At 46.4% G+C, this 22,406-nt stretch overlaps 1 protein-coding gene across 1 annotated transcript; it reads left to right on the top strand.

The window, feature by feature from the left end:
* The first annotated feature begins 263 nt into the window (after nt 1-263).
* Nucleotides 264-3,899, top strand: dusp1 (dual specificity phosphatase 1). The gene is made up of 4 exons (XM_084331506.1): nt 264-994; nt 1,365-1,510; nt 1,641-1,860; nt 2,530-3,899. Exons 1-4 carry the CDS (start codon nt 577-579, stop codon nt 2,883-2,885), a joined length of 1,140 nt encoding a protein of 379 aa, XP_084187632.1. The 5' UTR covers nt 264-576; the 3' UTR covers nt 2,886-3,899.
* Nucleotides 3,900-22,406: the final 18,507 nt, after the last annotated feature.

The raw sequence follows: 22,406 nt of genomic DNA, 5'->3' as shown, positions 1-22,406 counted from the left end.
AATAACTTTTGTTTTGGAGGCTTGCAGTTAGCCCATATCGAAATGTCCCATATATTCGTTAGCCTACTTTATGCTTTGTTGGTGTCTTTCACACACAGTGCAGAGCAGGGCGGGGCTTGTGACGTATGTGCCGCGGCTACAGCGGGCTGGGTGCCACAGGGAGGGGGGGCGGGCCCGTGACGTCGGCGGGTTCTCATTCACAACGACAGGCCACCAGTATATAAAGGCTTTACAAAGAGCGTCTCAGTAGAAGCAACCGTCTGAACTACTCGGTGGAAGAGATAACATAGTATTCTAAAGAACAACAATCGGATATCCTAAACGAGAAGAGGAAACTACTGTTTGATAAAAGCGAAACAAGCGATTGATTTTTGTTATAATAATAACATTTTGTTGACTTTATTATTATAAGCTCACTCGGGACAACCTCTAATATAACAAGCACGCTTGGAATCAAACAAGAACAAAAAGGACACGAGATCAAGAGATTACTTTTTTTTTGTGACTTTAAAAAGAAGAAGACATCCACTGGTTCTATATTATTTACCACAATAAGAGCTTCCCTGTTGCTGCTTTATGTATTTGGATTTAACCTTTTTAGCCTTTCGTCCTACTACTATGGTGATAATGGAGGTCCCCAGCAGCATCGACAGTGTGTCCCTGCGCGGTCTGCTGGAGGGCGACGACCCCCCGGGCTGCCTGCTGCTCGACTGTCGCTCCTTCTTCTCCTTCAACTCGTCGCACATCCCCGGCTCCACCAACGTGCGCTTCAGCACCATCGTGCGCCGGAGAGCCAGGGGCGGCCTGGGACTCGAACACATCGTGCCCAACGAGGACACACGGAGCCGGCTACTGTCGGGGGAATATCAAGCGGTGGTGTTCCTGGATGAACGGAGTTCGGACTTTGGCCATGTGAAAAAAGACGGGACTTTGATGCTCGCAGTCACGGCGCTGTGCCGCGATCGTTGCGGCGCCAGTGTATTCTTTCTCAAAGGTAAGGGATCAATAGGACGAAGTCTATACTTACTGTGTATACTAATGATGCATTGAAAAGACGAAAGTCTTTCTCTGGTCTGCATCCCCTAACAATTGTATGTATTGAACTGTACTGTACCCATTCTGCAATCTGTTCATAACGTTTTCAATCAATCAATGGACACTCACTGTTTCTTAACAACGGCACAACAAATGTGATGCAGCTGTCAGCGCGCCGGCTGGTGTCGCACAGTGAAGTAAACAGTGTGCCAAAATAGACTTGATGAGCAGCTGTCACTTTTTTAAGCACCGGATGTTCAAATGTTGGGCCTATAGACGAGAGACGTGCAATCTAACCCGGCTGTCTGTCTACTTTCCTCTCTCTCTAGGTGGCTTTGACACGTTTTCGTCAGAGTTCCCCGAGATGTGCACCAAACCATCGCCTCCACAGGGACTGAGTTTGCCGCTGAGTGCCGGCCAACCGGGAAGCGCAGACCCTGGTTGCAGTCCGTGCGGCACACCGTTGTATGACCAGGTGTGTGTTTTTTGGTTGTTGTTGGCAAAGTTGAATTATAGACCGCCTATGTGGAATTGTGGATCCTTTTCTTAAATTCTGTCTGTGATTCAGATTTTGACTGGTCTTGTGTTTTTGTCACCATCTATAGGGGGGTCCAGTGGAGATCCTGCCTTTCCTGTACCTTGGTAGTGCCTATCACGCTTCCAGAAAAGACATGCTGGACATGCTTGGGATCACTGCTCTAATCAACGTCTCCGCCAACTGCCCCAACCACTTCGAGGGCTCCTTCGTGTATAAGAGTATCCCTGTGGAGGACAACCACAAAGCCGACATCAGCTCCTGGTTCAATGAGGCAATCGAGTTTATCAGTAAGTATCTCCACTAGAGACGATACCCAAACACAAACAAGCACAGCTGTTATACTATTGACGCTCTTGGCGGCAAACGACAAGGCACCCAACCCCCCCATCATTCACTTTGTGCATTGAGTGACTCCTTAGATTTCAAATGGGAAAAGTTCCCTCCAAAACCGACCAGCTGGCTTGCCCAGGGGGGTCCCTGACCCGCCACAATGGTGGTTACATCATCGCCTCTCAATCCCAGTTAAAGATATGCCCCCTTTTCATGTAGGACGACGAGGCAGTGGCTTGGCTGGCTGGGCCTCAATGGGTCCCTCCGTACTGCTCTTTGTTCTGTTGGAACAAAAGGCAGTTTCTCCACACTCACTGCCGGCCTTCCTACCAGATCAATATACCCCCCACCCACCCACCCCCCACTGCCTTTGTCCATTCAGACCACCTCCTTTGGGAATAGCCCCACAAATTCACATCCCCAGCCCATTTTAACCGCTCTTCCTGTGTCTTAATGAGCTAGGACCGTTAGCGACACTTGAGTTTGAATAGCAAGTGGTGCAAGGACAGTTGTGCTCGTCCCTGGGCTGTTAGGTGCAACTTGCCACTGACTGACAGCAGTGAGCTTAGCCTCGTTCTGTGCTTCTTCGCTGTACTGACCGTCCTCTTCCTCTCTCCTTCCCGCAGACTCGGTGAAGAGCAAAGGTGGCCGCGTGTTCGTCCACTGTCAGGCGGGCATCTCCCGCTCTGCCACCATCTGCCTGGCCTACCTCATGCGTACCAACCGTGTGAAGCTGGACGAGGCCTTTGAGTTCGTCAAGCAGCGGCGCAGCATCATCTCCCCCAACTTCAGTTTCATGGGCCAGCTCCTCCAGTTCGAGTCCCAGGTCCTGGCCTCGTCCACCTGCTCCTCGGAGGCCGGCAGCCCGACCATCGGCAAGAGCAGCACGGTCTTCAATTTCCCCGTCTCCATCCCTGTGCACCCCTCGGCCGGCCAGCTCTCCTTCCTCCACAGCCCCATCACCACCTCCCCGAGCTGCTGAATGAAGACGCGGCCGGCGTAGACGTCGCTTCGACTTGTATTACAGCACCCCGGTGGCTCGCCACAGAGCACTGTGCAGTGAATGGGCCCCGATGCAGTGACATTGCAAGGTGATACTGGTATCACTGGACAGAAAAGGGTGCCTTATGTTGCCAAGATTTCGGTCGACAGGCCCGATCCTCTGGACTATGGTTATAGGTTGGCCCCACTATTTCAAGGGGAGTTTTGCTTGCTACCGTCTGGCAGTATTGTTGTCATTATGTTGACAAAATGTGAATGGCGCTTGCAATTCTACCTGGGCAAATCCTAGATAGTGAGGAAATGGCTGGAAGGGTTAGTCGAGGTCATTCCTGTAAGGGAAGTTAGAAGTATTTCAGTGGTCTTTGTTCAAAGACTACTTTCTTTTCTTTTTTTTAAACGAAATTTGTCATGAAAGTAACCGCTTTTGATAATCAAAATACCGTTTCTACTATCCCAACGTGGGGAGGCCTTACAGTTCTATTTACTGTTGTCTCAGGAATGTTGAATGACATTTTCAACCATCTGCTTTGCTTTCTAAGCCGGTTAAAGGAAGCACTGTGTTCTTTTATTTTTTTGCCGAACTTTAGACGTGGGCATGTAAATCAGTCCTCAGACGAACAATGAATGTATCCTTCTTCCCTTTTAAGAACTAGCTCTGGCAGAAGTTTTTCATTTTCAGTTTGAATGAAGTAGAATGGGCCACCCATTCGAATGCAAATAGCTACCTTTTCAAGAACATCATGAACCCCTGACGATCCTGACATATTGGTGAATACCAACCATCAGATACCTCATGTTTCTGTACTGTGTACTGCAGCTCTGGGACAAAGACACAACCCCCAAAAGCACTACAATGGGGCCCACAGAATCCCCAGAGACTGTTTTTCTGACGTATTTATTGAACTAAAGTAATATATTTCTTATATCTATTTTTGCATAATGTTTGTATAATGTTGTTTTGATACCATCGAATAAATCGCAATTGTCTTTTGTACTTGCTTGGAAAAAAGTTTATATTTTCCATTTGTCTTATGTCACACAAATGCCAGAACAAGAGGCATTATATTACAACTTCAAGTAAACATTTTGAAACCATCAATATATTCACATGTATAATATACACAATACCTTAGACATCTCCCTTGTTGGATGAAGATCTAACTATATTAAAACGTCCATATTATTACCACAAAGAAAGAAAATCCATATGAATTCCAAAATTGTAATGTCACTGATCAAACTTACATTCAGGAGTCTTTGTAATCTAATTAAAATCAGTCCAGTACACAAGATGTATACACAATATTTCCTTTCGATGAGATTATATTAAAGTTTATTGTCATCTATCCAGAATGCAAGGTAACAATAGTACATTAACAATATACAGTGTAACACGTCATTAAATGGAATATATATTATAAAAAAAAGGTACTGAGTAAATATTATCTGATGTATGTACAATATTATTATTTACAGTGATACAGGTATAAATACAATATGGTAGTAAACCATACTGGCCAGTGGTATAACTAATAAGACTAGGTATGGGATATAATACAGATATAGTACAGTGTGTATTATGCACAGAGTGGTACTACGTAAACAGGAATAGATGCAGCTATATTCATAGAGATATAGCTACATATATATATACACCGTATATACTGTGTTATTGTACATGGCTATCATACAGTGTTATATGGATAGATAGACTAGATATAGTGGTATAATGAAGATATGAGTACAGTTGTAGGCGGTAGATAAGTATTGATTTTGAACAGGGTTCAGAGTACGGCATGGACAACAGAGCGTAGAGTGAGTTCAGTTGAATCACTATTCTCATGTATTTGCATTGTTAAATACACATATAAGCCTAAACTATCCATTGTGTTCAGGCCATGCTCCATGATATAGGTCAAATGAAAGGTGGGTAAACTATGAACACTGGTGTTTGATCACCATAAGGCAAGTAAACATTATTTATCATGACATCACAAAATATGTTAAAGATCAGGTTACTTGTATCAGAATTAGTTTTCTTTTCTTGAAAATAATGTGTTTTTGTTTACCTGTAATAATTGTGACCACTCCTATTTTATAACGTTTACCGTGAAGTCATAACGATGGAGATTAGCTTAAAAGGAGTGTAAACTGAGTGCGGGTGGGTTTACGTAGCCTCCGCCACATCACTGGTCGTGCAAAGGAAGACAAACGTTTGATTTCCACTTGAGCAACTGAAGTGGACCAACTGGTTCTCCGGAGCTTCTCGACCGACGCCGCCTTCTGTCGCTCTGGGTTCCCATGTGATGGAATTCTACGCTCCTATATCTAAGGACGCATCGGGATTTTCAGCCCCGTCTAGCACCCGTGTCAATGTCTGTCATTGTTTGGACCACGCTCCCTCTGTCTGGACACATCTGAGGCCAGGAGCGGCAGCAGGAGGCCCTCAGAAACCAGCTAAGGAGCCCCCCCTCCACGGCCACAATAGGAGCAGCTGCAAGGCGTTTGGGAAAAGTGTGACAACTAAAGAGCATTCAAACACCAGCCCTGTGTCCCCCTGTCTCACACAGTGGGGACGGAGACAGCCATGAAAGGGAAAGAGATATGTTTGGGTTGCAAATTAACCCAACATTGGCTCTGACCCGTTGGTGGTGTGTGAGAAAGAAAAAAAGTCCTTTAAGGACGATGATGTCACCCCCCCCCCAAGCCCCTCCCTTAGTCACTCCAAAACCAACTGTCTCTGTATTTTGTCAATGAGGCCGGCGGGGTCTGTCAGAATACACAAACACGTCACAAATACATCAACCAACACATCCCCAAAACTGTCAAATAACATTTACATCAGAAGATATACACTCTAAAAGGCTCTGAAGCAAAGTTACAAAAATAGTCTTTGCCTTTAAACAAGACAAATGTTGTTGTTTTTTGTCAATTGACCAGAAACAATTCCCACGGTGATAAAGTGTTCATTCATGATCTCACCAGCAGCCCCACACAAGCTGTGATTCTGGTGACATATGCAGCCCCACCCCCCAACCCCTCCAGCCCCCACTCCCTCCATCCCCCACCCCATTGCTACCCCTTCTGCCCATCCACAGCCCTTTGTGTCTTTAGACTTCCTGTTGTTAGGTTAGGAGTGAGACTGACAGGAGACGTGTGTGTGTGTGTGTGTGAGAGAGAGTGTGTGTGTGTGTGTGTGTGTGTGTGTGTGTGACGTGTGTGTTTGTGTAAGTCGTCATAGCCTTCTTTTAAGATCAGAGACAGAGAAATAAAAAACAACTTCAGTTAATTGTCAGGTGGAGGACATTATTGTATTGTGTATGTGAGACAATCTCTGTGTGGTGTGAGACAATCTCTGTGTGGCGTGTGACAGTCTCTGGGTGTTGTGAGACAATCTCTGTGTGGCGTGTGACAGTCTCTGGGTGTTGTGAGACAATCTCTGTGTGGGATGGCTTTGGCTCAGGGGTAGAGCGGGTCGTCCAATGATCGAAGGGTTGGTGGTTCGAATCCCGCTCAAGCCCATGTCCATCCCATCGCCGTTGTGTCCTTGGGCAAGACACTTAACCTACTTGCCTCGTATGAATCTGTATGCATGTGAATTAATGTTGGTGGTGGTCGGAGGGGCTGTAGGCGATGATTATTCGCCACGCTTCCGTGAGTCTGCCTCAGGGCAGCTCTGGCTGCAATTGTAGCTTACCACCACCGGTATGACTGTGTATGAATGAATAATGGACTCTGTGAAGCGCTCTGGGTGTCATGAAGAGCGCTATATAAATCCAAGCCATTATTATTATTATGACGTATGAGACAATCTCTGGGTGGTATGAGACAATCTCCGTGTCTTGTGAGACAATCTCTGTGTGGTATGAGACAATCTCTGTGTCTTGTGAGACAATCTCTGTGTGGTATGAGACAATCTCTGTGTCTTGTGAGACAATCTCTGGGTGGTGTGAGAGACGTCTGTCACCACTATCAGGATGACAAGGTTATATCCTAAAATTACATTAATATACTCTCGGCTGATGACAGCTACATCAGTTTGAGGACCAAACACATCGTAATAATCATAATAATGGAAAATAATTGAACCCTTGCACTGAAGAACCATATAACTCCATTTACACTTTTATTCACAGGCCCTATTTACAGCTAAGTCAATCCAAATCATTTGAAGTGTGAATGTGATATTATATCATGAGAAAGTACTCAACCCCTACTATGATTAACCACTTGTGGTTTGAGCACAAGAGCATAACTTGAAGCCTGACAAGATGGATTCTTGTGTGATTTCGCGAAGCTAGCTGCCGTGCAAGGATGACAAAGCAGGGCCTCTGGGTGGGTGCTGGTAGTCCACCAGTACTCGCCCCCTTTGGATATCCATTCCACTGACACTGTGTCTGTCAGACAGACGTGTGTATGTTTCAACATCAGTTAGGGACATTTGCTAATGTAGACCGGCCCTCCAGGTCCAGCGATTATTTATTTACAATTATAATAAAATGTAATTATACTGACACAATTGTATTTAAATCAGATTCAGATTAGGATGTTCCCTATATTCCTCACATTTTCTCCCTAATTTGTTTTAAATGACACCTACGGCATTTCCAGTGTTATCTGCCTGTTTCCAGCTGTGGTTAATTGGTTATTCCATTTATCCACAGTGCTCTGGCTCAGCCTCAAAGTTATTTTAATTACGACCGTCCTTAGGGAACAATGGCTGGCTAACATATCAGACACCGCTGCCTATGACAGGAAGATACCGAAATAGCCCAACCCCCCCCCCCCCCCCCCCCCCGCCCTCCCCCCGCTCCTCCACACCCATTACTTAGGACACAAATCAGGTCACAATACACTCTTCGCATTCAATTTGGAATTAGTCAAAGAGAATCCACATTGTTGTCTATTAACAGTTTATTGACAGTTGTTTTAAGTCAAGTCTACGGGCCGTTAACAGTTACATGTCTCAACAACTGTCACCAGCCTGCGATGGAACGACATCGTAGAGACAGGTGTGACACACCCGGTCTCAGCAACACTTTAGTGTGTGTATTGAAATGGAACGCACACAGTGACAGGAGCCACTGGGTCCAGCATGATTGTGATTACCTGTCTGATTATTGGTGGCTTGACTATCGACGGCTCACACCTTATCCCTCGTTAAAGCAGAGCCTAAAGCTCTCACTCTCTCTCTCTGTCTCTCTCTCTCTCTCTCTCTCTCTCTCTCTCTCTCTCTCTCTCTCTCTCTCTCTCTCACACATGCATGCACGCACGCACACACACACACACACACACACACACACACACACACACACACACACACACACACACGCACACACATCGATTCCATCAGAGGATTATGATTATGACACTGGCCTTTGTATGGCCCGTTCTCACCGAAAGTAGCCAAGCAACGTGGCTGCATTCAATTAATTTCGTATGTTGAGGAGTGTATACTACCTGGCGCATATACCTCATACACTCCTCTACATTGGAAATGTACTGAATGCAGCCGTCACGGAGCCGTGCTGCTAGACTTGGCTGCTTTCGGTGGAAAGGGGCCATAATGTGTTGTGGCTGAGGACAGGCAGTGGCTCTAAGTACTAACCTTTAGATCAACTTCAAAGACACCATCATACACACGTGAAACCGGTCTTATTTGACATGCCCTGGCTGGGAGTCGAACCCCGGTCTCCAGCGCCACAGGCGACATCGCAGACCACTATACCAAGAGGTGAATTCACACACGCACAACATTATACAAACACAGTGACTACAGATGCTCAAAATATTAGATTAGATTAGATTCCAACGTATTGTCGTCATACAGCACAAGTACAGTGCAACGAAAAGAAGTTTGGCATCCAACCAGAGTGCAAATGTAACAGTAAAGTAGCAATAGTAATAATACACAATGTACAGGTGATTAAACTGGATATAAAATATATAAACGAGTACTACTGGGTGTAGTGCTAATCAGATGTATGTACAGAGTTGTAATACCAATATGTACAGTGATACAGGTATAGAGACAGTATGGTAGTAGACATACTGGCCAGCAGTGTAACTAGTAAGAGTAGGTAAGGGATATGTACAGATATAGATAGATAGTATTTACAGATATGTAAAAGGATTTTGTGACATATGAGGATGAATGTAAAAAGTGAGTGATACATGATTGTGGACGATTTGATTGAAAGCACTAACACACTATACTGGTCACAGACACACGCGTGGCACACAAACCCACCGTCGCTGCTTCGTGTGGTCATAAGCTGCCGTGGCAAAAAGCGTTTCCACACCTACTAGATATCTACTTTCCCGTTGCCGATAAGACAGTCTCTCTCTCTGTTCACCATCAGATGAGGACACGAGGGCCGTGCTACAGACGAGCCCGTAGAGCGTATATCGCCTGATAAACCCCCCGTTGCGTGACAGGAGTCGAGGTAAGGCCAGATCCGAGTAGAGATAACCGCACTGGTCGGTGCCGTGGAATGTCAGGACATTACGTATGATGCTCTGCGGAGTGGCCCTTCCTGACCAGCAGGCCTCTCCTTCCTCCACCGCTCTGGAATGTGGGGAGGAGGAGGAGGGCAGGGGGCACCCCATACGTCTCCTCGAAGGTGCGGCGCCGGCGGCAGACCTATTTAGCAGGGCAGGATGTTCCGAAGGCGCCGTGAAATTCAAATCTTTCAAGGTGGGTTCCGGGCCTGTTCCGCGGATTCAGATCAAAAGGGCCCCAGAGGCCCCCGGAAAACAGGGACGGAGTAGCAGAGAGGCGGGCCTACTACCTAAACTCAGTTTAGCCACTGTTTTATATGTGAGATAGAGTTTACCCCACCTTTTTATACTTTTTATACTGAAACGCATAGTGAATAAATTATAGTAAGTAGTGTCGCTGCAAGTTACATGGAAATACTTTTTTGTTGGTGTTGTTGTTGAGGAAATTAACCAAAACAATACTACAATTGTATATTGGTGATTACAAGGACAAGGGGTTGGGTTATATTTTGATTTATGTCATCGTTATCATAAGGGTTAGGATTAAGAATGTAACTAGTGGTCATGGTTATAGTTGGGGTACAGGGTTAGGGAATAAACACAAGATACAATGGACAATCCCCACAAGGATAGTAAAGTGTGGCTGTTGTTTGTGTGTGTGTGTGTGTGTGTGTGTGTGTGTGTGTGTGTGTGTGTGTGTGTGTGTGTGTGTGTGTGTGTGTGTGTGTGTGTGTGTGTGTGTGTGTGTGTGTGTGTGTAGGTGTGTGTGTGTGTGTGTGTAGGTGTGTGTGTGACGTGTGTGTGTGTGTGTGTATGTGTGTGTGTGTGTGTACGTGTGTGTGTGTGAGAGAGAGAGAGAGAGAGAGAGAGAGAGAGAGAAAGAGAGAGACTAATACTCCTGTTTCGTTGACTTCCAAAAAGCATTTGACTCAATTTGGCACGAGGGCCTGCTGTACAAACTGTTAGATAGTGGCATTGGAGGGAAAACCTACGACCTCATAAAGTCAATGTATACCAACAACACATGTGCTGTGAGGATTGAGGAAAAACACACAGACTTCTTCCCTCAACACCGCGGGGTTAGACAGGGGTACAGTTTGAGTCCAACCCTCTTCAACATATATAAATGAACTGGCAAAAACATTGGAACAAACTGCAGCACCTGGCATCCCCCTAGCAAACATAGAAGTCAAATGCCTACTGTTTGCAGATGACCTGGTGCTGCTGTCCCCAACAAAAGAAGGGCTACAACAGCACCTTGACCTTCTGCACAAATTCTCCCAGACATGGGCACTGACAGTAAACCTAAACAAAACTAAAATTATGATATTCCAAAAAAGGCCCAGCCTACAACAACAAAAACACAAATTCCTCCTAGACACAATTTCCCTAGAAACCACAAAAAACGACACCTATCTCGGCCTAAACATCAGTGCTACAGGGAACTTCAACCAAGCTGTAAACGACCTGAGAGACAAAGCAAGAAGGGCTTTTTATGCCATAAAAAGGAACATCAAGTTAGACATTCCAATCAAAATCTGGCTCAAAATATTAGACTCCGTCATAGAACCGATTTCCCTATATGGTTGTGAAGTCTGGGGCCCACTTGCAAACCAAGACTTCACCAAATGGGACAAACACCCAATTGAGACTCTGCATGCAGAATTTTTCAAATCCATTCTCCGCACCCAACGGAAAACACCAAATAATGCATGCAGAGCAGAACTAGGAAGATACCCACTAATCATCAAAATTCAAAAAAGAGCATTCAAATTTCACAATCACCTAAAAGAAAGTGACCCAGACACACTCCACAACATAGCCCTCACCCACAGAGAGACCCTCGATAGATGCCCACTCAGTCAGATGGTTCTGGGACTCTGCTCACAAACACAAGCAGAGCCACCAGACAGAAACCACACTGGACTAAATCAAATTATAAGAAAACAAAAAGAAAACTATCTGACACATTGGAAAGAAACAACCCAAAACCAGAGCAAATTAAAATGCTATTTGGCCCTAAACAGAGAGTACACCAGTGGAGGTTTCTCTATGACAACACGTGAAACACAAATTCACTCATAATTCATAATTATTATTAGAAAAGTTTTCCTCTGTAAAAAAAATGCCAGTGAATTTTATTTTTCTTAAAAAATGGCCAAAATTGACAGCTCTGAGCAGGCATGCACTGCAGTAATGACTGCAGTAATATTCGTGCAGAATATCTGCACAGGTTGACCCATTTTAAATAAATAATAAATAATAGCCAATCAAAAATAGGCTATTAACTTCATCTAAGCACGGACTGTACAGTTAAACTCTTGCCATTGAATGGAGGATTGAATGATTGACAGCCTTGACAATCCAATAATACACGGAGGATGAATGATTGGCAGCCTTTGAAATCCAATCAGAGTCTGCCTGGTAAAATACATGCAGAAGTGCAGCTGGACTGGCGTCAGTGTTCTAGTCAAAGTTGTGTTCCATCATCTCATGTGTGCATTTTGCCTGAAGAAGAACATTAATTTGCCTAATATACTCATTCATATTTTAAGATCGTTATTCACTTGTTCACTTATTGTTGTGCACTGGATGATATATCTTTTTTTTTATCAGTTGAAGACTAGTGTAGTTGTAGTTGACGTGGACGTGCCATCTTGGACAGTGAAGGCAAGCTAACTTGTAGCTAGTAGTTTACAGTACAGCTATAACAACACACAGTAGGCTAAATTAAACTTTGCGCCAACATTAGGACCGAAGTATAAACCAGCAACTGAGCAACATGAAGAAGTGGACTTATGCACCTGGATCAGAAAAAAGTAAGTTGTAGTGTTTGTAAAACGAAAGCCTGATTAGCCTGGATGCTAACGTTAGCTAACTGTTTAGAGAACAATACATACTTGTAGTAAGGGATTGCAACGTTGTTAACTTGGCTATGTCCCACATAAACACAATGTAATGTATCATGTTGGCTGCTGGCTGCTAATGCAGCCTGCAGATAATATTTGCATGTGCACTGTGTTAGTGTAAATGAATGAATGTTGCCGCTAGCTTGTGGCTAGGCTAGCGTTCTTTGCTAATGGCTAACGTTAGCTAGCCGAATTTTTTAGAGACTTAATTAAGGGATTGCAACGTTGTTAACTTGGCTATGTCACATATAAACACAATGTAATGTATCACGTTGGCTGCTGGCTGCTAATGCAGCCTGCAGATAATATTTGCATGTGCACTGTGTTAGTGTAAATGAATGAATGTTGCCGCTAGCTTGTGGCTAGGCTAGCGTTCTTTGCTAATGGCTAACGTTAGCTAGCCGAATTGTTTAGAGACTTGAATAAGGGAATGAAACGTTGTTAACTTGGCTATGTCACATATAAACACAATGTAATGTATCACGTTGGATGCTGGCTGCTAATGCAGCCTGCAGATAATATTTGCATGTGCACTGTGTTAGTGGTGCTGCCTAAATGAATGAATGTTTGCCGCTAGCTTGTGGCTAGGCTAGCGTACGTTGCCGATGCACGGCTGATCTCAGATCTAGTGCCTCTGTGGAGGAGGAAGTAAACATTGCCAGGCATTCTGGTCATTGTAGTTCTCCTTCTTTTCACCCACAATTAAAGGAGACATGACATGCTGGTTTGATGAAATGTATAGTGTAAATTAAATTAATAGTGTATGTATATTCAATAGTAGTATTGATAGTATATTAGCCACTGTATACTGTACATGGTCTGCTAGGTTTGATCGGGCCGCCGAGCCATGGTCTGCTTGGTTTGATCGGGCCGCCGAGCCATGGTCTGCTTGGTTTGATCGGGCCGCCGAGCCATGGTCTGCTTGGTTTGATTTAGGGGAGTGGTCTGCCCTGCGGGGGGGCCCCGCCATATTGCGCAACGCCACTGCATACCATTGACTCAGAAAGGTCTGTTTTATTGAAATCGTCACAGCAGTATAGTTTGTTTATACTTCAGAAGGATGATATTTAAACATGGTCCCCAAAATGAATGGAAGCGAATGAGGAGCCTGACACCTGGGAGAAATGGGGGTGTTGTAGCGTTGGGGATGTTTAAAAAATATAATTGAATATATAATATAATAAATTGTGCTTCACCTAAAAATTTTGCCACTGGAGTACACAGTGGCAGAATACCTGAGCACTGTGACTGACCCAAAACGAAGAAGATCCTTGACTAGGTACAGACTCAGCGAGCACAGCCTAGCCATCGAGAAAGGCCGCCATAGGCAGACCTGGCTCCCAAGCGAAGACAGACTATGCACCCACTGCACACAAGATGAGGTGGAAACCGAGCTCCACTTCTTAACAACCTGCCCACTATACCAAGACATCAGAGACATATACTTCCCACAAATTGCAAACACCCAAAGAGACTTTGAAAACATGGACAATAACTCAAAACTCCCATACCTACTGGGAGAAATACAAGAATGTGCAAACACAGCAGCCAGATTTGTGAGCTGCTGTGACAAGAAAAGGACATCCAACGGAATACAACCACCATAAAGACTGTACAAGAAATTCCTTCTGTAATGTACTGATTTCTTTTGTTTTATCTGTTTAATTGTTTTGTTTGGCTTTGGCAATGTAAACGTATGTTTCCCATGTCAATAAAGCCCATTTGAATTGAGAGAGAGAGAGAGAGAGAGAGAGAGAGAGAGAGAGAGAGAGAGAGAGAGAGAGAGAGAGAGAGAGAGAGAGAGAGAGAGAGAGACAGACAGACAGACAGACAGACAGACAGACAGACAGACAGACAGACAGACAGACAGACAGACAGACAGACAGACAGACAGGCAGAGCGACAGACAGACAGACAGACAGGCAGAGCGACAGACAGACAGACAGACAGACAGACAGACAGACAGACAGACAGACAGGCAGACAGGCAGAGAGAGAGAGAGAGACAGGCAGACAGACAGCATGTGGAGGAGGGAAATGAAGGGTTTTAGTACATTAATTTTTTTTATCTACTTTTTCTCCCATTTTCTATTTTTCTCCCATCCCAATTTCGTATCGTCCAATTCTACCCTCCCCTGTCTCGAACACTGTTAGGCCATGCCTCCCACAAGCCGGCTGCAATGTGGACGAAGCCTTACATCACGTGTCCCCTCTGGTACTCGAGGAAGCAGCCGTCGCATGCGCAGGCGCACCAACCGACCTGTAGGAGTCGCTGTCCACAACGTCCGATCCCCACCCATCAGTTTTCCCACCCTAACATTGCCAATTGTGTTAGTATGAACGACCAGCCAAGCTGATAGCAATGCGGACTACACCACCTAGCCTAGAACATTCATTATTGATGTTACTGTGATCATCGACTGGATTTAATAGTTAACCCACATTTTATTTTATTAGGTATAAATAAGAAGGAAGACCAGCTCTAATGTCCTTCCACCGTATGACCTTGTCTTGTAAGTTTGTACTTAGGAGGCATCACTTTGAACAATACAGTGAGAATAACAATGGATTATTCTCTGTTGAATTTGAACTTAATTGACAAATTAAAACACAACATACCCACAAGCACATCACACATTAAAATGACCAGGACAACACAATCAACTCACAACTTGTCTCCATTGGGGTACCATCGTTTTGTGTGAAACATTATGAATGAAGTCTTTTCATGACCTAATTGTATGAATTATGCAATATATATATATATTCATAAGGTTTCTTATGAATCACTTTTTGTCCACACAAACGACGCGGCGCATTCTTTCGGCGGCAATCCAGAATTGAGAGAATCTTATCAAATGCGTCTGAGGCCCCCGTCCGCCCCACTGACACTGAACAAAGCCAGTATTTTTCCACTCTCCAGAGGTAGCGGGTCGCGCTCTCCGGCAGAAATGAGATCCTGTGTGGAATATTCTAGGAATGTCTGGCATCCGCTCTCCTATACGCTCTGCTCTAAGGGTAGATGATGTCACACCCAAAAAAGAAACAAGAGCAGGCATAAATAAAAAGGCCCCAGACAGATGTGTGTGTGTGTGTGTGTGTATGTGTGTGTTTTTGTGGGGACCAAATGTCCCCAGTTGGAAGAATTTCTGTCAAATATCTGTCCTTATGGGGACATTGGTCAGATCTCACAAGGGCTATTTTAGAGTAAGGGGTTGGATTATGGTTATGGTGTTAGGACTAGTGGTTATGGTTAAAGTTAGGATATGTGGTTAGGGAATTAATATGAGTCAATGGACAGTCCCCACAAGGATAGCAATACGTGGCTGTGTGTGTGTATGTTTTTGTGTGTTGGTGAGAGTTTGTACGTACGTGTGGGTGAGACAGGCAGGCAGGCGGGCAGGCAGACTGACTGACAGACTTGACAGCATGTGTAGAACAGGAGAGATGGATAGAATAATGAATCATTAGATATGAGTACATGAAGATATGCGACCAGATGTCTGCAAATTGATACAGGAAAGTATATGTTTGATGAAGAGGCCCCAGACAGATTTGTCTCATATTTCTATGTATTCTTGTGGGGACATTGGTGGTCAGACAAGGGTTTGGGTTACATTTTGAGTTATGTTAGCGTGATAGTAAGGGATATGATTAGGGATGTAAACCAGTGGTTATGGTTACAGTTAGAGTAAGGGGTTAGGCAATTCATATAAGATACAATGGACAATCCCCACAAAAATAGTAAAATGTGGCTGTTGTCTCTGTGTGTGTGTGAGTGTGTGTGTGTGTGTGTGTGTGTGTGTGTGTGTGTGTGTGTGTGTGTGTGTGTGTGTGTGTGTGTGTGTGTGTGTGTGTGTGTGTGTGTGAGAGAGAGAGAGAGAGAGAGAGAGAGAGAGAGAGAGAGAGAGAGAGAGAGAGAGAGAGAGAGAGGGAGACAGAGAGAGAGAGAGAGACAGACAGACAGACAGACAGACAGACAGACAGACAGACAGACAGACAGACAGACAGACAGACAGACAGACAGACAGGCAGAGCGACAGACAGACAGACAGGCAGAGCGACCGACAGACAGACAGACAGACAGACAGACAGACAGACAGACAGACAGACAGACAGACAGACAGACAGACAGACAGGCAGAGCGACAGACAGTCAGACAGACCAGACAGGCAGGCAGAGCGACAGACAGTCAGACAGACCAGACAGGCAGGCAGAGCGACAGACAGACAGACAGACAGACAGACAGACAGACAGACAGACAGACAGACAGACAGACAGACAGACAGGCAGAGCGACAGCGTGTGTAGAACAGGAGGGAAGGGTTTTAGAACATTAGACATTTAGCACGTTAGATATTTTGAGTACACAAAGCTATTAAGAGGCCAGATGTCCGCAAAGAGTAACGAACGACCCAACCGGAGAAGAACCCATACACAGAGCACTGTGTATATGTTACACAACAAAATCCTACTTTACAAAACAGTTGCCCTTCATAGATCAGTGCACACATCCACTTTAATCACTGTGTGTGAGCGCCCCCTGGAGTAGCCCAGAGGGGTTTTCTCCTCTGCCTTGGATAGGAGTATTAAAGTGTTTCCTTTGTGCACTGTAGGCTATGTGGTGTGCAGGCCTCAGTGGTTAGAGCCGACTTCATCACCACATTATATAATATTTAGTCTAGTTCAGTTCAGTTCAGTTCAGTTATTTTTTATTTCGGGTTTTATATTATAAATTAATTATAATATGATTATATAATGTAATATGATATAACGTACAATTATTTTTTATTAATATGCAATTAAAGCTCTAGTAACTTTATGAAGGGAAGAAAAAGTGGTTGATGCGAGATAGAGCCAAGATCATCCATTGTGAGACAGCTCCCGTGGGTATAGCCTGTAGAAATCTTCATTGACGACAACATAATAAATACTCATCCGGCTCCACTGCTGGATGCTGGAGCTGCCAGTTTTAAAACCAAACGTGTTTTTCATGACTGGGACAAGTGGAAGTTTAGGTTAACCTGGTCTGGTTGTTTGTTTTTCTCAATGACCATCGAAATGGTCCAATAAACAGCTCAGATATAAATGGAGGGCTTTGAAGAGTGCTGAACATTTAGTTTAGTACAGCTGCCAGTCTATATGCTGCTATTGGCTGTGGCTGAGCAACTATTGACTTTTAACTGATGATGTTAAGTAGTAACAGTGCTGATAAATGTGAGATGAGAAATGATAAATGTGACTACTTAAATATATATTTTTTTATCTACTTTTTCTCCCATTTTTCTATTTTTCTCCCATCCCAATTTCGTATCGTCCAATTCTACCCTCCCATGTCTCGAACGTTGTTAGGCCATGCCTCCCACAAGCCGGCTGCAATGTGGACGAAGCCTTACATCACGTGTCCCCTCCGGTACTCGAGGAAGCAGAAGTCGCGTCTTTTCACCTGCACAGCGCGATCTCTCAGCGTCGGGGTCTGCGTTTGGAGGGCACGCCGCCCCCGTCGCTTCCTGATTCTGCTGCGCAGGCGCACCAACCGACCTGTAGGAGTCGCTGTCCACAACGTCCGATCCCCACCCATCAGCTTCCCACCCCCTAATACTGCCAATTGTATTAGTATGAACGACCAGCCAAGCTGATAGCAATGCGGAGAGCTGGGCTCGAACCCAGCGTCTCCTGCATTGGTGGTGAGCGCCTTGCCCACTGCACCACCTAGCCGCCACTACTTAAAAATCTTAAAGTCTTAAACGATCTTCACTTATTGCCAAATGGCTATAACAGGAGTCACTGATCTATGATTGTCTGGGCAAAATACTTTAATAAACTTGATGGGCTATAACACTTCTGTACCATTAGCTATAGGCCTATATGTACACACTGCAGCAACCAGATGAGATGGGGAAAGCATTAGTTTGGTTACATTTGTGGTAAACTGTCATAAGCAAGCTATAATAGCCTACTTTGAAATGGCTTATAACTTGTTTATTCATGCCCAAAACCTTCCTGGTTGTCAGGGCTGAGCGTATTGAACCCAATTTGCAGACACAGAGACAATGCAGACAGGTCTTGGTATAACCAAAAAGACAGGTATTTTATTATAAGAATGTTCGATAGTCCAGGTAGAGGTATAGGTCATAAACAGTGGAGGTATTCGACTCGTACAGTCCAGGGGGCATTATGTGGAGCAGGGTAGTAAGACAGATGTGGGGTTGTAAACAAGGGATCAGATACTCAGATGGGTCGGGGGCGTGTGCAAGGAGAATGATCAGGCAGGCGGAGGTCATGCACGGGATCCAGGAGTAGAGAACAGGACGTGGAACCAGATGGAGGACTGAGGGAAAGGAAAACAAGACAGGGTTAGACACGAGACACGGTTACGGAATATACTAAATAACTGTAAAGCGCTAAAGACTACGACTGACTGGAGAATACGATGCCTAAGATCTGGCAGCATGATGACATCTGAGGCAGGTCTGCGTGAATACTTTACGCAAGCAAGTTGTCCTTTTGCGCAATCTGATTGGCCACTGACGTTTCTGGTCATGTGACATGTGCGCCCAATCGTGTGACAGCAAGTTCTTTGGACGGTTAAGCTTAGGCGCTCTTTCGAAGTTGGTTAAGGTTAGTTTGTCTTAGAGCATGGCGATAGAACGCCAGCCCTGATTCCAAACTCTAACATTAACCAACTGCGAAAGAGTCGCCTAAGCTTAACCAGTGATAAACTAGGTGTTAGGTCGTTTGCAGGCTGTTCGACGCGGAAATGGGCTAAGACACTGCTCGTCATGCGATTGGGCGCACATGTCACATGACCAGAAACGTGCGTGGCCAATCAGAGCGCAAAACGGGAACGCGGAAGGACAACTTGCTTGTGGGAAGTATAGACGCGGTGAAGCAATCAGCACACAGATGTCAATCAGCTGCTCCCTGGACTCTCACACACCTGACTAGGTGTAGACAGGCAGGAATAGGGTGACACACCGGTTAGCCTATAACAGGGTTAGGGGTAAACACTAAAACAGCCTATACCCTAATCATAAAGTAACCTAATGGCAATATAATTATTTTAATGTGGTGGCTTAAAGATAATTGATTTCACACTCTCAACACTACACCATATAGTTGTTTTGTTATGGTTTGACACCGACCCCAAACGCTAACGACACAAGAGAGTAGGATTCAGAGTTGCCAAATACGAGGGCTTGTTTATTTGATATATGAATAAGTGAAACAGGGAAAGCAGGTCAACAAGAACAGGTACTATGAACAAGGGGCAAAGTTCTGCTGCTCTGCAGCTTCTCCCGGAAGGGTAGTCTTGGGAAGCAGGAGCAGACCTCTGTACCGCTCTGCAGACTCTCACGGCGGACCTCTCAGATGTTGTGCAAGACCGAGAGAGGGAGAGAGGGAACGGGTCAGTGACAGAGCAGACTTGAAACGAGCTGGAGGACAGGGTGTTATATTCTTCGTGTTAAACAACACAGTGATGTGCAATCTTCCAAAAACAGCCCAAGTGAAATATCTTCATGTAAACACACAGTGAGCAAAAATCCAAACACCGTCCAAATGTGAAATACTATCTTCGTGTAAACACACAGTGAGCAAAAATCCAAACACAGTCCAAATGTGAAACAATATCTTCGTGTAAATACACAGTGAGCAAAAATCCAACTCAGTCCAAATGTGAAATAATATCTTCGTGTAAATACACAGTGGGAGGTGGAAGATCCCGAAATATTATTCCATAAAGGAAAGGGCAAAAACGATATGGCTGGGTGAGTGACTGTCTGACAAAAAGGTGGTAGACTTCAGTGTAAAGGTTACACACGAAAATAGGAAATAGGTCAAGACAGTCAATCTAGAAAAACTCACCCAGACGAGCTGCGTAAAGGAACAGGAACAAACAGTGGAGGCGAGCGCGCGCCACGGAGCAGGTATCCAAGCGAAGGCTTCTAGGATTTCCTGGAGAATAGCACAGTGAAACAGAAGCAACGGGGAAAAACATCCAGCGACAAATCAAGACGAACCAACAACTTAGGGTGGGGAAAAACGGGGTATAAATAATGAGGGATCGATTGATTGAAAGGCAGTGACAGCTGGGGAATGTGATTGAAAAGCGTGGGGAAGTGAGGGAACCAATCAGCGACGTCTCAGATGACGTCAGTGGGGAGAAACGTGTGAACGAGGGAATTGAAATACTTGACAGAAAAAATGAATGAAAACAAGGCGAGGGTGGTTAAAGGAACAGAACGAGTGAGAAGGCAAGGACAGAAACCTCACAGTACCCCCCCCTCAACGGGAGCCGCCCGGCGACCAGGCCGACCCGGCTCGTCAGGATGGGCCCGATGGAAGTCGGTGATCAAGCCGGGATCCACGATGAGCTGCCGGGAGACCCAGCTACGCTCCTCAGGGCCGTAACCCTCCCAGTCCACCAGGTATTGGAATCCCCGGCCCCGCCGACGAACGCCCATCAACCGGCGGACCTGCCACTGGGGGTGACCATCCACTAGCACAGGAGGCGGTGGATCAGGAGCCGGAGGCATAAGGGGACTGAGGGAGACGGGCTTAACCCGGGAGACATGGAACACGGGGTGGATGTGCATGGATGCAGGAAGCTTCAGGCGCAGGGCCGCCGGACTGAGTACCTTCAGGACCTCGAAAGGACCGACGAAGCGAGGGTTGAGCTTCTTGGCCGAGGACCGTAGCGGGAGGTCCTTCGCGGAGAGCCACACCCTCTGCCCAGGGCGGTAAGTCGGCGCGGGAACCCGGCGCCGGTCGGCACCACGACAGGCGCGCTCAGATGTCCGGAGCAGCGCGGTCCTGGTGATCTCCCAAACGCGACGGCAGCGGTCGAGGTGGACCTGCACGGAGGGAACTGCCACTTCCGTCTCCAGTGCGGGAAAAAGAGGGGGCTGGTAGCCTAGGGAGGCCTCAAAGGCCGGTGGCGGAACTGACCATTGAGTTGATCGAGTATTCAACCCAGGGAAGGAAACGACTCCAGGATGCCGGCCTCTCGGCTGCCACACACCGAAGAGCAGACTCCACGCTCTGGTTCATCCTCTCCGTCTGCCCGTTTGTCTGGGGATGGTAGCCGGAGGAGAGACTGACCGTTGCCCCCAATCCCTTGCAGAAAGCCCGCCAAACCTGGGAGGTGAACTGGGGCCCCCGGTCAGAGACGATGTCCTGGGGGAAACCGTGAAGGCGGAACACGTGGTGCGTCAGGAGGTCCGCCGTCTCGGCTGCTGAGGGAAGCTTGGAGAGGGCCACGAGGTGGACCCCCTTGCTGAATCGATCCACCACGGTCAGAAGGCAGGTGTTCCCCTGGGAGGAGGGTAGTCCAGTGACGAAGTCGAGCGCCACATGTGACCACGGACGGCTTGGAACGGGAAGTGGCTGCAAGAGCCCGGAGGGTGCCTGGTGAGAGGCCTTGCTGCGGGCACAGACCGCGCAGGCCAATACGAACTCCTTGACGTCGTTTCGCATGGTGGGCCACCAGAAACGACGAGCCAGGAAGGAGAACGTGCGATGGACGCCTGGGTGGCAGGCGAACCGGCTGGTATGGCCCCACAGCAGTACCTGGGACCGGACAGAGTCAGGGACGAAGAGACGGCTCCTAGGGACGTTGCTTGGAGCACGTTGGAAGCGTAGGGCACGCCTCACCACACCCTCGATGCCCAAGGTGATGGCTCCAACCACTCGGGCCTCCGGGATGATGGGAGATGGGTCCTCAGAGGGTGGAGCCCCCTTGGAGTGCATCCGGGACAGGGAGTCGGCCTTCGTGTTGCGGGAACCGGGGCGGAAGGTCAGCGAGAAGTCGAACCGACTGAGGAAACTGGCCCATCTCGCCTGCCGACCGTTGAGGCGCCTGGAAGCGCGGATGAACGTTAGGTTCTTGTGGTCCGTCCAGATGGTAAAAGGCTCCTCGGCACCCTCTAGCCAATGACGCCACTCCTCCAGAGCCGCCACGACCGCCAGTAGCTCCCGATTGCCGGTGTCGTAGTTCCTCTCGGCGGGGAGGAAGCGACGCGAGTAGAAGGCGCAAGGATGTACCTTCTGGTCGGAAGGAGAACGCTGGGATAGGACAGCGCCCAGGCCAGAA

The sequence above is a fragment of the Notolepis coatsorum genome (assembly GCF_963971535.1).
Source record: "Notolepis coatsorum genome assembly, chromosome: 16".
Taxonomy (NCBI): Eukaryota; Metazoa; Chordata; class Actinopteri; order Aulopiformes; family Paralepididae; genus Notolepis; species Notolepis coatsorum.
Note: the sequence above shows the minus strand (reverse complement) of the source record. Positions and strands in the feature narration are given on the sequence as shown.